Raw genomic sequence first — 16467 nt, forward strand, 5'->3', positions numbered from 1 at the left:
GTAATCTGATAGTTCATACGAATCTTATTGCATGGTATCATATACATATGAATAAGAGTATACGCATCGTCCTTCAACACTACGCATCATGTTATTTGTATTTTATGTGGTGTTTTCTGTAATAATGTTGATGTCTGTGATGACGCACGTTTACGTCAGATAGGTCAAACAGAAGAAATCAGAAACAGAGCATAGCGTAGTTAGGTAGACCAATAGAAATACAAGAGATGACGGGTCACATGTGGCGGTCAGATGACCACTGAAGCGTGGGTCAGTAGTTAGGTAGCACTTAGAGAGAGGTAGCGCTAGGGGAAAGATGTAGAGAGTTAAAAGTAGATAGTGTTAGGGATGGTCATGTGAGCGTGTAGGGAGAAGTCAAGTGTTATTTGTAGTTAGATGGTGTTCGTAGATAGTCGCTTTGATGCGTAAATAAAGAACTGTATTATATTGAATTGAAATTTGTGTTCATTCCACACTGTACCAGGCGTACATAAGAAGAGGCGACCCCGTAGGAAGAATATATACCGTATGCTCATTACGGAGCATACAGTTATATATAGAACACAAACTTTCTACAACCCCACCCTCACAATGTACTAAAGCGAAATGGTTTGTCACATGTCAAGTATACGTGGGCCTGGTACTCCTGCATTTAGCATCATGACCTGTTCCTATGATAGGCAGGTTAGGGTGACTCGGCGTCTGACCGTCCTTTGATGGGCAGGTTAGGATGTCCCTATGTCTGACCTGCTCTTGATTAGCTTGCAGTTTTTTTTAAATTTATTTATACACACACATCCGGGGTTTGCCGTATGTGTGCTGCACCGGGGTTTCCCGTTTGTCTGGTGTATCGGGGTTTCCCTGTTTTTTGGTGCGACAAAGCGCTGTTGTAAAGCTTGACCGGCAGGTAGGTTGTGTCAAGCTGACCCGGTGATACTGGCTTGATACAAGGGCAGGCAAGGTATCCATGATGGGGGTGTCATGTCAGGGTAGCCTGACATGTCAAGGCAGTCACGTTATGGCAGATATTTAATATGTAGCCAAAATCAGCGAGTCTGTAGTTTAAAGTGTCCAGATGCTAATCTCAAGGTAGCCAATACACGGTAATGATAGCATAACAGCTAGAATAGTGGTAGCAATGTATAGGTAGCCGAGAAACAAATCGATCTCTGGGTGCAATAAGGTTAGGGACGTAAAATGCTATTTCACACGCTGTTTTGTTGAGCGCAGCCGCAAGACATACATTATATTTAAAGCAGATAATACTGGACCAATAAAATATAATTAAATAGTTAAGTCATTATGTCTTTATCACGGAAAAATACTACTTTTCTGCCTCTTTTATTTACAGCGAGCAATTTCTAAATCGAACGTTAAAAAAAATGCATTTTTTTTTTTACTGGTTCAAGATTGGCTAAAAAAGGTTACAAAAAAAAAAAAAAAAAAAAGCACGTCATTTCGCATAATGAACCAGTTAAATACCATAAGTGGATGCACCAGTAATCGTGTTTTGCATGTCAACTGATTCTATCGTGTGTAGCATGTCAGCCGATTGTATCGTGTGTTGACTGTCAATAATATTGTTTACGTTGCGTGTGGGTATGGCGTCTAGACTCTAAACGACGATTTACCGTAATAAAGTGTCCTTTGATGTCTTCAAGTGTTGAACTTCTGTTAAACCCGCGACGGATTTCATTGTGTAGACTGATTGCGGGGGGTCCAACACCATGAATGACGACTTCTGAACTCCATAATTGCTACAATTTTAATGCTACACATCATCCCAGTCAGGAGAGTAACTACACCCCCCTAGTCAGGAAAGTAACGTTAACTTATGGGACGACTCCCACAGTTTCCACGTTGGTATTAAAAGTCAATCTCAGGCAGGTCATTGCATGCTGTTGTCCTGTTCTACAGCTGTTATTGTTGTCTATAAGGCTGTTCATGAATGCTGTTGTCCTGTTCTACAGCTTTCATCAGAAGACATAAATCCCCAGCCACAAGACACGACCCAGTTTTCTTCCATACCCCCTGGCGTATCGTGGAGCTGATAAATATCGAACCTACCCAAGACCGCGACGTCGAATCTATGCTAACGCACTGAATTTGATGTTTCGGTAATCGGACGGGTCACGCACAGGCCCAACGAGGCCCACTTGGGTCATATCGATACTAATTTAAATATTGTCTTCAGATTTCCGACAAGTTACGACGACTATTGTTGTTTATGGTTGCCTAGCTCTTATCTGGGAGTTCAAAAGCCAAATAATCGGTTACACGAAGTACAATTTGTATGCAGAATATCCGTTTTTACATCTTTAAGTAGCTCTTTATCAGTTGTGTACTAAGTTAATTGTGTTAATAAATTAATTAAGACTAATTAGTGTAGAGCTTGGTTATTTTCTGGGTGATGTGTATCTGTCGTTTTGTCTGAATCAGATAATTTCAGTGTTTTAGGTTCATGATGTCAATGGCTTTAGTCCCCACATACCGTCTTCACATGTGGGTACCCACATACCGTCTTAACACGTGGGTACTCACATAACGTCTTAACATGTGGGTACCCACATAACGTCTTAACATGTGGGTACCCACATAACGTCTTCACATGTGGGTACCCACATAACGTCTTCACATGTGGGTGCCCACATAGCGTTTTAACACGTGGGCACCCACATAACGTCTTCACATGTGGATACTCACAAAACGTCTTAACACGTATGACTCCACACGTTAGTACCCACACAGTGACTCCATATGTTAGTACCCAAACAGTGACTCCATATGTTAGTACCTACACAGTGACTCCATATGTTGGTACCCAAACAGTGACTCCATATGTTAGTACCCAAACAGTGACTCCATATGTTAGTACCTACACAGTGACTCCATATGTTAGTACCCAAACAGTGACTCCATATGTTAGTACCCAAACAGTGACTCCATATGTTAGTACCCAAACAGTGACGCCATATGTTAGTACCCAAACAGTGACTCCATATGTTAGTACCCAAACAGTGACTCCATATGTTAGTACCCACATACCTCTACACAAATCACAACCCACATTCACCACACCGAATCAACCACACACATTTCCACACACTAACTAAACCCCACATAGGTAACTAACTTGACCCCACCGAGTCAAGTTCATTAATCTAACATGTATTTAACTGATTGCTGTGTGATTGGCGGTCCCTACATATTGATGAAAACGGTCGAATCATGGGCAGTTAATTACCCCATGTAAAAACGAATCGAATTCTGAAAATGTCTTACACCGTGTGAGAACGAATAGAATTCTGAAAATGTCTTACACCGTGTGAGAACGAATAGAATTTTCACAATGTCTTACCCCGCGTGGGAACGAAAGAATTCTGAAAATGCCTTACCCCGTGTAAGAACGAATAGAATTCTGAAAATGTCCTACCCTAAGAATTCTGAAAATGTCTTACCCTGTGTGGGAAGGGTGTGGGTGACCTGTCCATCCATCCAGGGCGCCTGTAGCCCTCAGCAGGTACCGTCTTTGGTGGAGCGTAGCGGACATTGACTGGTGGACAAAAGGGATGTAAACAGACTAGTTAATTAGGTAAATAACACAATGTTGTGAGGTACTAATATAAAGCTTACCACAAATACCTGACGTCTATATCGTACTTCAGACCCTACCCTACCTAGCCCAGTAATCACGTGATACCCTACCTAGCCCAGTGATCACCTGATACCCTACCTAGCCCAGTGATCACGTGATACCCTACCTAGCCCAGTGATCACCTGATACCCTACCTAGCCCAGTGATCACCTGATACCCTACCTAGCCCAGTGATACCCTGATACCCTACCTAGCCCAGTGATCACGTGATACCCTACCTAGCCCAGTGATCACGTGATACCCTACCTAGCCCAGTGATCACGTGATACCCTACCTAGCCCAGTGATCACGTGATACCCTACCTAGCCCAGTGATCACGTGATACCCTACCTAGCCCAGTGATCACGTGATACCCTACCTAGCCCTGTCTTGTCCAGACTCCTCAGTGCCTCCTCCTGCTGACGTAGCAGCGCCCTCTGCTGGGCCTCCAGCTTAATGTTGGTCTCCGGCAGCTCGGGGTACATCCGTCTGAAGGCTTTCCGTGTCTCCGCCTCTGTCAGAGTATAGCAGCACATTTAGAGCTATTCCGTAATATGGAGTCAAGATACGACATCGTGAACTATTCCATTTTGGGGATTCGAGATACCACATTAGGAAAAACAGGGGTAGACAATCTTAAACTTAAATTCAGCTAACAAGGGAAAACAAAATCTTCTCGAGTTAAATTCCTCCACCATCCTTCAGTTATGTTTCTGTCATCAGTAAGTAAGTCTGTCATCAGTCAGGTAAGTCTGGCCTACCGTCTCTCACCTTTATGCTTGAGGTAGTTGAATTCCTCCACCATCCTCCTGTTGGCGAGGTCTGAGTCTGGGGGTGTGGGAGGGCTGGAAATATTTGACAGACACGATTACTCGCGGTATCGATACTACAGCTATAAGTACAAGCTAAATATTTTACAGACATAATTTCTCGCGGTATCCTCTAGAGCAGGGGTTCCCAACCTTTTTTACTCTAGAGCACATTCTAAAATATCGGTAGGGTGGCGGGCACCACCTATTTTAAAACGACAAACTCCTTCCAGAGGCGTAGCGACCATTCCCGTCACCCGGGGACAAAACTTTCGATTTGCACCCCCCACACCCCTCAAACTTTCGATTTGCCCCCCCCCCCCTCAAATTTTCGATTTGCCCCCCCCCCCCCCCCCGTCAAACTTTCGATTTCCATCCCCTTCAACCTTTCAATAATGTTTATGAAAAAATTCTGTCTCTGTCGAATAGTGTTAGGCGGGCACATACGAATCGTTCGGCGAGCGCCATGGCGCCATGGGAACCCCTGCTCTACAGCTATAAGTACAAGCTAACATTTTTCTCCTCAAATAACATCTGTCTAAAAAAAAAAACTTCCACTCAAATAAAATGTTGGGAACATTTGCACTTGTGTTGCGATTGATAGACGCCAGACGGATGCCAGCGTCAAACACGCTACAGGTCGAACAGAAGAGCTAATTATAGAGATCGTCGTCAAGTGCTGATCGATGGCCAGTTAGGTCCCGCTAATTTGGGGAACACTATCACGTCTACACGTCTGCTAAACAAATAGGTTTGAAGGAAGTTCAAGGAAACTTCAAGGAAGAAAGTTCAAGGAAAATTTCAGCTCTGGTTCATGGCCACGTCAACAAGAATATTTGAAACAGCTACAGCTAATTATAATCTTCACCTAACTAAATGTAGCCCAGTAGGAATCTTCTTCATCTTCGTTCTTTAGTTGGGATCCCCCAACACAATAAAGTATACGTGTCAACTGATTATGCGCCACTGAGGCGGTTGACTCCGAATTCAGCCTGCTTTTCTTTTTGGATTTGCTTCTATAGCCTTTGTAGAAACAAAAGCAAACTACAAGGTAGCAGTTGTTTGGTTTTGGAGTTGTCTCTCCTAGAAGAGTGGCTTAGTTTCTTCCAGGCATCTCTTCGGGGGGGGGGGGGGGGGGGGAGCCCCCCCGAAAAAATTCTACCCCCCCCCCCCCCGAACAAAATGAATTTATATAATTTATATAGAAAATATATACTTTTAACAGTGTCCGTCCCCCCGAAGAAAGTCTACCGCCCCCGGAAAATTTCAAGTGTCCCCCCCCCCCGGAGAAAAAAGTCTGGAAGAAACATTGGCTGTCCCCCGCTAACTCGACCACGCCACCCCTATCTTCATCTAATTAAATGTAGCACAATAAGAATATACGGGACAGCTATCTGTAATTGTAATCCTTACCAAACTGAAAGCAGCGGTCTAAAACATCTGATTCGAGTCATTAGTTTTAACATGAAGCCAATGATGTTGGGATTAAGGGGAGGGAAATATTAAGGGGGAGGTAATAGAGATAGGGCAGAAATAGTCCTCACTTAAAAAAAAAACCAATTATTCCATTTTGAGGTGACCTCACTTTCATATGACTTACCAGAGTTCACCAATCTAATTATATTTTATACCAGAATGGCCAATTTAATTTCCGGTTGAAACCACCTATCGATTTAAATTCTTTAAAATTCATCTTTAAGTATAAATTAATCAAATCAATATGAATGAGTTTCGGCCATAGAATGGTCAGAATTAGGTTCGTCACTTTATAAGTAGATCACGGAACTAAATAAAAACCAGGACATTTCCCCAGGGAGGGACGACATATGAATTTTGAAATTTTAAAAACTACTTTAAATAATTGTATATATTGGCCAGATCTTGCTGACAAGATACTATGTATGATTGAGTTCGAGAACCTGAGATATTAAAACTATGAACTGAAAATTTTCTATAATGTATATAAATAACCCCTCCCACAACATACATTTCTGTACAACTTCTGCTTAACATTTCTCGTACAGTGTGTGCGGGTGTGTGGATGTGGGGTCCATTCCTCTCTCTATCCCTATCTAACCGTAGTTCTACAACGTATTCCATACTTAAGATGTAGAGTGTGTAAATGTGGGGGTCCCCTCCCCTCCCTAGTAACCCCCACACCAGGATCCACTCTATAACCTAATATGTGTGAGTGATGGGTTCTCCCTCCCTTCAATAACACAGCTCTCCCCCCCTCCACCAGAATCTCCTCTATAAAATCCCAACTTCACACTAAGAATATGTGAGTGATTGGTTGCACCCCATTCCCTGCACCCCCCCCTCACCACCATGATCCACTCTATAAAATCCCAACTTCACACTAAGAATATGTGAGTGATTGGTTGCACGCCCTTCCCTGCACCCCCCACCCTAGGTTCCCCTCTATAACATCACAGCTTCACAATTAGAATATGTGATTGGATGGGTTCTACCCCATTCCCTGCACTCCCCCCCCCAGGATCCCCTCTATAACCATCTCACTACTTGACACTTACGGTGGGGGTCGCTTGACCACCTTGACCTCTGTATAGGCGGGCTGCTTCTGTGAATAAACAAACAGTTTGTCAGTCAGTATCTCACATAGCGCGACAAATCCGGGATTTACCCCTCACATTTCAGATGGCGATGTTATCATGTCTTGTGTGGTGCCGAGAGGAAGGAAGGCCACTTGAAAGGCTTCCCCTATCAGATTACTGTGTTTTGACAAGTTCAGTTCAAAATAGGACGCAACTATTTTTGTCGTCAAAATAAGTATTTAATATGACATAACTATTTAATTTTTTTTTGTAAATGACAGGTACGGGTATTGAGGTGTTGTGACAACAACAATATTTACATGTAGTTTCATGTGCACCAAAATGGCGGAATGAGAAAGACATAACTAGAGACAGGCACAGGCACATTTTACCATCCTCGAATGATTTCTTTACGCGATATCTGATTAAGGCTATGATGGCGTGTGAAAGTAATAAAATACATATGAAAGTCACAAGTGACTTGTAAAAGTTATACATGACTTGTGAAAGTCGTGAAAGTTTATATAACACAATGCACGATCTTACAATTATAGCTACTACTTACTTCATTTTCAAAGGATTATCTTACTTAAATTTGTTACTAATCTAATAATTATACGCACACATAGGAAAAAAAAAGTTGCTGGGTAAGACAGTTGTTACAAGCGTATGGTAAAGAAGGAAGAGGAAGCGAGATTTGATTCCCTGAGGTGTTTCATCAACTGCCTGTTTATCAATAAATTTGATCATCTGTTCCCGACATTTCGCTGACTCAGTTATCTTTCTGTCAGAAGTCCTTTGCATTTTTACAATTTCCTCGGCAGGAATGGTCTATTTTTTTTTATCAGTACCGTTCATCACGTGGTCTATAGATGACGAAAAAAGTAGAGAAAATGTGGGTAGAAGGCGGAGAAAAAAATCGGTCAACGGGAAAGTGATTACGTTCAGTCATTACAAACTTACCATTTGAGCCCGGAGTAGCTCTTCGATCTTCCGTCGTTCGTCAATTAATCTTCTTCGTGTGTCGTCCATATCGCTGAGTAGGTTGGTACCTGTAGATGGCATCACAGATTGATAGCTGATAGCAGGGGTCTAGAACTTGTAGACAAAGTTACTCAAAAAAGTACCACAATTTTGTGCATTAATGATCCCAAAGTGGTACCTTAAATATCATAAAGTGGGACATTAATGACCCCAAAGTGATACCTTAAATATCATAAAGTGGGACATTAATGATCCCAAAGTGGTACCTTAAATATCATAAAGTGGGACATTAATGATCCCAAAGTGGTACCTTAAATATCATAAAGTGGGACATTAATGATCCCAAAGTGGTACCTTAAATATCATAAAGTGGGACATTAATGATCCCAAAGTGGTACCTTCATCAGCACAAAGTGGGACATTAATGATTCAAAAGTGGTACCTTAAATATTATAAAGTGGGACATTAATGATCCCAAAGTGATACCTTCATTAGCACAAAGTGGGACATTAATGATCCCAAAGTGATACCTTCATTAGCACAAAGTGGGACATTAATGATCACAACGTGGTTTTAATGATAGCTAAATGATACATTACTCTTCACCAAGTGTTACTTAAACTGTCACAAAGTGGTACCATATAAAAATCGCAAAATGGTGCTGTAAACAAAGTATAAAAGAATTTGACGTATGACATGTTCGATCAGCAGTAGGTTAATCTAGCGGTGAACTCGCTAAGTATTGAAGTGATTAAATAAAACATAAAGCCTCTGCTGTCTTATCTTAAGATGTGCAACAATCTCCACATTCTCAATCCTTTGGTCTACAAACACATCAATCAGAGAGACAAGAGATACCAAAGATAGTTCGGACACGTCTAGGATAGTTTGTAATGTGAGCAGGTATTTGCATCAGATGACCATAGATTTCAGTGCATGTTGTATTGTGGTGTAAGCAAGTATTTCCATGTGATGAGGACAGATGTAAGTGCATGTAGTATTGTGGTGTAAGAATGTAATGACGTCAGATGTAAGTGCATGTAGTATTGTGGTGTAAGAATGTAATGACGTCAGATGTAAGTACATGTAGTATTGTGGTGTAAGAATGTAATGACGTCAGATGTAAGTGCATGTAGTATTGTGGTGTAAGAATGTAATGACGTCAGATGTAATTGCATGTAGTATTGTGGTGTAAGAATGTAATGACGTCAGATGTAATTGCATGTAGTATTGTGGTGTAAGAATGTAATGAGGAGAGATGTAAGTTGATGTAGTATTGTGGTGTAAGAATGTAATGACGACAAATGAAAGTGCATGTAGTATTGTGGTGTAAGAATGTAATGACGTCAGATGTAAGTACATGTAGTATTGTGGTGTAAGGATGTAATGACGACAGATGTAAGTGTAAGAATGAAGTGCCATCTATGCATGTTACTCACTTGGAGGGCGAATCTGTACTGGCGGTGTTTTGGGCTGGAATAAAACATGAAGACACGGGTTAGCAGCATTGCGCGGAAGATGGGGGTGTGGGTAGGGGTGGATGTGGGGATAGGGGTGGGTGTGTGGATAGGGGTGGGTGTGGGGATAGGGGTGGGGGTGTGGATAGGGGTGGGTGTGGGGATAGGGGTGGGGTGCAGATAGGGATGGTTGTGGGGATAGGGGTGGGGGTGTGGATAGGGGTGGGTGTGGGGATAAGGGTGGAGGGTAGCAAGGAAACCATCAAGATTAATGGTGGTGTGAGCTAAGAGCAAAGTGTTTATGGCAGTAAATAGCTGTCACTGAGTTCAAGTCTTAGTTTTACAACAACAAAAAATTTGATTGTACAATATCAGTCATTTGGTTTCTGTCATCTGTTAACTAACTTGTCGTAAGGGGTGCATTCATGGTACATATAGCCTGATTATATAAATATCACAAAGCAAATGGCATTGTCCATTTATCTAGATCCAGATGTCAAACATACTAAATGTCAAAATGCGCTATATGATATATAAATAAGTTGATACCTGATATAATTTACACGAGATGTTCCCATATGTTATCTATCTACACCAAATGTCATGTATTCAACATACAGTGTAACCCACACATCACGTACATCACATGTCATTTACTAGATGTCAGCTAGACCGAACGTTATGCGCTCAAGATGTTATGTAACCTGTAACGTCATGTAAATCACATGTCTTGTACACCACAAGTCATGTACACCGCTTGCCATGTACACCAACCAACTCACCAACTTTTTCTCCTTTTTGGCTCTCTCTGCCTCCCTCCTCTGCCTCTCCCACTCCAGTCTCTTGTTCTCCAGGTCTCTCCTCATCTGCTCCATCCGTCGTCTTGCCTGTAAACACGGACATAGACATACAGTTTTATGACAGGGTCAGTCTATATGGACATAGACATACAGTTTATGACAGGGACAGTCTATATGGACGTAGACATACATGTTTATCACAAGGCCAGTAAACATGGACACAGACAAAGACGTTTATAACAACACTGACATAGAAGTTTTTTGACAAAATGGACTTAGACATACAGTTTTTATAACAGGGCCTGTCAACATGGACACAGATATGGGCATACAGTTATATGACATCAGCTATGAACACCTACATGCAGACAGTGTCTCAGTTTTAAGTGACAGGGTCTTTCCACACCGTGCGATAACACTTCCGATTGGCTAGTTTAGCCCGCAGTGCTCATCAATACGATGAAGGGGGTCAGTCAACACTAACCAGTTACTTCCTGGGTGAAGTTCATTGACCTGACCCGGATTGACCTGACCCTTACCTCGTTCTCCTGGTCCATCAATCTCCTCCTCTCCTCCTCCAGTTCTCTCCTCATCCTCCTCTGGTAGTCGTCGTTATCTCTGGCCAACTGGGCCTTGGTCCTCTCTCTCTCCAGCTGAAGTAGTTAGGTGTGTATGGTACAGAGTGTGTGGCATATGGTGTGTATGGTACAGGTTGTGTGGCATATGGTGTGTGTGGCATATGGTGTGTATGGTACAGAGTGTGTGGCATATGGTGTGTGTGGCATATGGTGTGTGGCATAAGGTGGGTGTGTGGCATATGGTGTGTGTGTGGCATATGGTGTTTGTGTAGTACAGTGTGTGTGGCATATGGTGTGTGCGGCATATGATGTGTGTCATAGGGTGTGTGTGTGTGTGGCGTATGGTGTGTGTGTGGCATATGGTGTGTGTGGTACAGTGTGTGTGGCTTATGGTGTGTGTGGCATATGATGTGTGGCATAGGGTGTGTGTGTGTGTGTGGCGTATGGTGTGTGTGTGGCATATGGTGTGTGTGGTATATAGTGTATGTGGTATATGGTGTTTAAGAATGTTATTGATTATAGGTGTATATGGCATATGGTGTGTATATGGCATAAGGTGTATATGTTCTATAATGTATTTGGTATATGGTGTATATGGGATATGGTTTGTATATGGCATAAGGCGTATTTGTTCTATAATGTATTTGGTATATGGTGTATATGGGATATGGTGTGTATATGGCATAAGGTGTATATCGTCTATAGTGTATTTGGTATATGGTGTATGGGATATGGTGTAAAAAACGTTACTCACAATAGGTATATATGTCATATGGTGTATGAGAAAGTTACCATAGATATAAAACCCAGTGTTTATACATTAAAATAGGTTTTATATAATGTATACACAAACAATAAATTAGGCATACACCAGGCAAAGAAAAGTGTTGGCATGATGAATGTGTATCCTAGTGTACATAGATCTATATGTTAAGTGAGACACGAACTATATGCTGGGACAATTTAAAGGTTGAGGTTTTACAGTATAAACTAAAATGCAACAAGACTGATATTAAGATTTTTTTTTTGTGTGAGACTACCCCCCCCCCCACCCCTATTACCCACAGGAGACTATGGTGTTAAGATATTGGTTTTTTTAACACCCCCACCCCCCACCTCCCATCACACACAGCTGTCGATGCTACCAGCACCTAATGGTGCTATTATCTAGTGATCCTGTGTTGTAGTTTTACATTAACCAAGTTCTAGATGACGCTGGTCCCTTGTAAGGTGTGTTGTTGTTACGTGAAATAGTGAACTAGTGCTAGCGTTCACATGGTGAGCTTGTGGTGAGAAGAGCTAGAGCTAAATTAAAATGGTGAGCTAGAGCTAAATATCAGATGGTGAGCTAGAGTTAAATTCAGATGGTGAGCTAGAGCTAAATTCAAATGGTGAGCTAAATTCAAATCGTGAGCTAGAGCTAAATTCAGATGGTGAGCTAGAGCTAAATTAAAATAATGAGCTAGAGTCCAGTGAGCTAGAGCTAAGCTTCAAATAGTAAGCCTACCTGTGTGACCCCCAGCAAAGCTCTAATATCTTTCTGTAATCCGCTGTCTGGGGAGTTAGGATAAAAGGATTAATGGCTGCTAGTAATGTGAGTAAATGGATTAACGTAAGAGTTTAACAACTTTAGGTAGAGAAGTAACTGCATGGGGTCATCTCTCATCTCACGGTGGCCCCATCAAATTTTGGCCCCTTCACATAGTGGGTCCATCAAATGATGGCCCCATCAAATGATGGCCCCGTCACAAGGTGGCCCCATAAAATGGCGGCCCCTTCATGTAAGTGTATATCGCATGATGGCCCCCATCTAATGTTGGCCCATCAAACGATGGCCCCTTCACATAATAGCTCTATCGCATGTTGGCCGAATCAAATGATAGCTCCATCAAATGATTATTCCACCAAAAATGGCCTCTTCACAAGATGGCCATTACATCTGAAAATAAAACACGTCTATTTTTACATTTCGCACTGCTGTGTCACCTTCCCCTGCCCACTTAGCCAATCAAACCTCGCGTCCACGACCCAGTCCCCACCCCCAGTCCCAGCCCCAATACCCCTAGGCAGAACAATCTTTAATGCGACGCCAGAAAAACTAGACGTTTCAAAATCTTTGACCCTCGATCTGATTTCAAAGTTCTTCCAATTCTACCGGTGATTTCTGGGAGTTAGCTTGTGTCAGTTTTTTCTCGTTAGCTGGGGACGGGGGTGGGGGTGGTGCGGCAGATTAATCCTCAAAGATCTGGGATAATGTATCCATTCCGACCTTGGAACCTCGTGACGAACTGTACGCATTGTTTGGTGCGCTAATGTCACCATTCAATGTTCACGTCAATTGTGTCGCTCAACATCTGGTACACACATAATTCACACACATAATTCACACACATAATTCACACACATAATTCATACACATAATTCACACACATAATTCACACATTCTCTACATGGACATGTATCACTCAACACCTGGTACACACACATTATTAATTGAACCAGTTCACTATAGATTTTCTTCTAGGCATTTTTTTTGGGGGGGGGGGGGGGGCGGCGAGCGAAGAACGCCTAACGTCCATCCCCTCCGAACGAAATGGAATTTATATAGAAAACTTTGACAAGTGTCCGCCCCTCATTTCAAGTGCCCCCCCCCAGGTGAAAGAAATCTGGAAGCAACACTGCCAGTGAATCTGCTGTTAATGACAAAACTGAACTCCAGATAAATTAAAGACCAAAATATTTGCCTAATGCAATAATTTAAGAATCCCAAATTGTGAAACATGTCTAAAATTAAAGTTTTAAAACGCACTTAAAACTAATGTTAAAATTTGATTCAACGATTTTATGGATTACTTTCCGACACGAATACTTCAGACTTTTGAAAGCAGTTTTACCACCTGAGTCAAGTGGTCGATCGCTGTCTACTTTGTCCGCCTTCAGGGCAAGTGGTAGAAATGCAAGCACAAAGTGTTTTCACTATTTTAATCACCGGAAATGGGAGAGAACAAAATAGAAAGGAGGCCAAGGGAAATAAATCTGTAGTCGAATAGCGTGGCTATTTTTAGCGCAAGGGAGATTAACCCAGAATTTTGTAATGGACGGAAGACACGGTGCTTCAACGAGTGCGTCGATTTATGTGTGTGGAGGTAGGGGTGGGTGACTGCTTGGTAGGACTGACAAATTTAAAGTCATTCATTGACTTCAAGTTTCAGTCATGCAAGTTTTTATCTTGGTCGGGATTGTTGTTGCCATGACTATAAAGTCATGCAGTTTTGTCAAGTCATGCTCTGTATCGCAGACATATTGGAACGCAATAAGCAGAAACAACCAAGGACACACACCAAACATTTTGTGACAGGCTACTAGATGGTACCACACCAAACATTTTGTGACAGGCTATGAGATGGTACCACACCAAACATTTTGTGACAGTTTACTAGATGGTACCACACCAAACATTTTGTGATAGGCTACTAGATGGTACCACACCAAACATTTTGTGACAGGCTACTAGATGGTACCACACCAAACATTTTGTGACAGGCTATGAGATGGTACCACACCAAACATTTTGTGACAGTTTACTAGATGGTACCACACCAAACATTTTGTGACAGTTTACTAGATGGTACCACACCAAACATTTTGTGACAGTTTACTAGATGGTACCACACCAAACATTTTGTGACAGGCTACTAGATGGTACCACACCAAACATTTTGTGACAGGATACTAGATGGTACCACACCAAACATTTTGTGACAGGCTACTAGATGGTACCACACCAAACATTTTGTGACAGATGGCGATCGCTTTCATCATAGGGTATCTAACAAGATGTTGACACAATTAAAGCTGGTTCGTCCTTGAGGAAACGACGATTTTAGACTAGTGACCACAACTGTGTTTGATGTCCCGATCACATTTTAATTTTCACTTCGTCTCCACCGAAAACCTTTTCAGTCGTATAATTATCAGGACAACTTTACAGTGAAACACTGAGTTATATGATTTTAATACCAACATTAATCATTTAGTATTATTTTTTTTTAAATATGTTTTTTTTTTGGAGTTTGGGGAAATGGGGTGGAAATTATTTAACGGGAAGCTGACTTGGGATAATATTTTTTAAAGATAAAAAGCGCGTTGTCTTGAGTAAATATGAGTTAGATTTTTTTAAAAAAATTGGCCGTTAAAAAATGGCGTCTAAATTTGTCCCGTCTGAATCGATATTTTCGTTCAAGTTTGAAAACGTTGAGATGTGGGAAGTGTAGGGGGAGACTAGGGTGGGGGTGTAAGGGGTGGGAGTGGGACTAGGGTGGGGGTGTAAGGGGTGGGAGTGGGACTAGTGGAAAGATTTTTAGATATTTAACTGAGGTGCCTCAGTGACACAAATATCTGTCGATAGTTCGTTTTGGCGATTATGATGGTGATTTATTACGGCAGTATTAGGTCATAATATTTAACCAACTTTCAAAACTCATCGTCTTCTTCTTCATCTCGGCAGTATTAGGTGACAATATTGAACCACGTTTCTAATCCCTATAGTCTTCTTCTAGATTCTGGTAGCTCTTCCCCAAAGCGGTGTTAGGTTACACTATTTCACCAATTTTCTAGAGGCTATCATGTAATGCCAATGCTACTATCGCACTAGTACAGATAGGTTAAGATAATTACCTTTGTCATGGTCGAATGGGTTGTATTTCGGATGATAGTCACTGGAATTGAAAAAAGTTGAGTTAGTAAAAATGATAGTCACTGGAATAGAAAAAAAAGTTGAGTAGAAAATAACGTAAATTAAAAACAAGCATCTGAAAGTTTAAAAAAAAAAAAAGCGCGTAAATCAATTTTGTCAGAGATTATTTAAGAGCTTAGATCTAGAGCTTGTTTTGAGTTCTTCTAAAACGCGAAAAGAGAAAATATCGTGCCGATGATTTTTTTAGACGATATCGACTTTAGACATAGAGACAAGATTAAGGTATCGATTCTAGGTAATAATGCTTCGATTTCGTACCTACACCGAGTTAGTGATTATAGATTTTTAGCGCAATTTCCATTCTGGAGAATTGCGTTTATTAACTCGTCTTTTCTGGGAATGGATGAATGGATGGATGTGTGTCCGCAGCTTTAAGTCGTATCTCCTCCTCAACGAAGCAATATCGAGGACTAGTTCCAAAAGCAATTATGTTAAGCAAGTTACGAGGATGAACATAGGCCATAAAAATTCCGGGTTTCTTTCATGGATTTCCCGGAAAAGCCAAAAAACCTCGAGAAAATGCAGTTTTTGGCCCATATCTCGGCAACCAGACCACTTAGCGACTTGAAACATGTACCAATCGATTCCTGCCATAATTTAGAACAATATTGCCGAAGAAAGTTTTCAAAAATATCCTTTCGTTCGGTCACAAACAATTTTTTGAATTAATTAAAATTTGGACCGAATTAGTAGGCATTTTATGCAACCACACCACACGCGTCATCACGTTCAATAGCTGCGCCATCACGTTCAATGGCTGCGTCATCACGTTCAGTAGGCGCGCAATGGTTTTTAGTCATGTTACTCTGTTGTAAATAAAACATGTAAAATACTGAAAAAATATTAATAAAAAACGTTTTAATAACTAACCAATGGTTTTACTAACCCTGCTCT

At 41.4% G+C, this 16467-nt stretch overlaps 1 protein-coding gene across 3 annotated transcripts in view; it reads right to left on the minus strand.

Annotated features, from left to right (window-relative positions):
- Positions 1-16467, minus strand: part of LOC131950715 (golgin subfamily A member 6-like protein 7) — a 61994-nt gene that overhangs the window by 7808 nt on the left and 37719 nt on the right. For all 3 annotated transcript variants that reach the window (XM_059312942.1, XM_059312943.1, XM_059312941.1), the window contains 10 exons: positions 15495-15535; positions 12325-12371; positions 10779-10892; positions 10222-10326; positions 9422-9455; positions 7962-8050; positions 6978-7024; positions 4406-4479; positions 4014-4148; positions 3459-3553 (listed from right to left, as the gene is read on the minus strand). In XM_059312942.1, coding sequence (XP_059168925.1) covers positions 3459-3553; positions 4014-4148; positions 4406-4479; positions 6978-7024; positions 7962-8050; positions 9422-9455; positions 10222-10326; positions 10779-10892; positions 12325-12371; positions 15495-15535 — 781 coding nt within the window. The remainder of the gene's footprint in view (positions 1-3458; positions 3554-4013; positions 4149-4405; positions 4480-6977; positions 7025-7961; positions 8051-9421; positions 9456-10221; positions 10327-10778; positions 10893-12324; positions 12372-15494; positions 15536-16467) is intronic.

The sequence above is a fragment of the Physella acuta genome, unplaced genomic scaffold (assembly GCF_028476545.2).
Source record: "Physella acuta isolate Inbredline_101_S28 unplaced genomic scaffold, ASM2847654v3 ptg000777l, whole genome shotgun sequence".
NCBI lineage: Eukaryota > Metazoa > Mollusca > Gastropoda > Physidae > Physella > Physella acuta.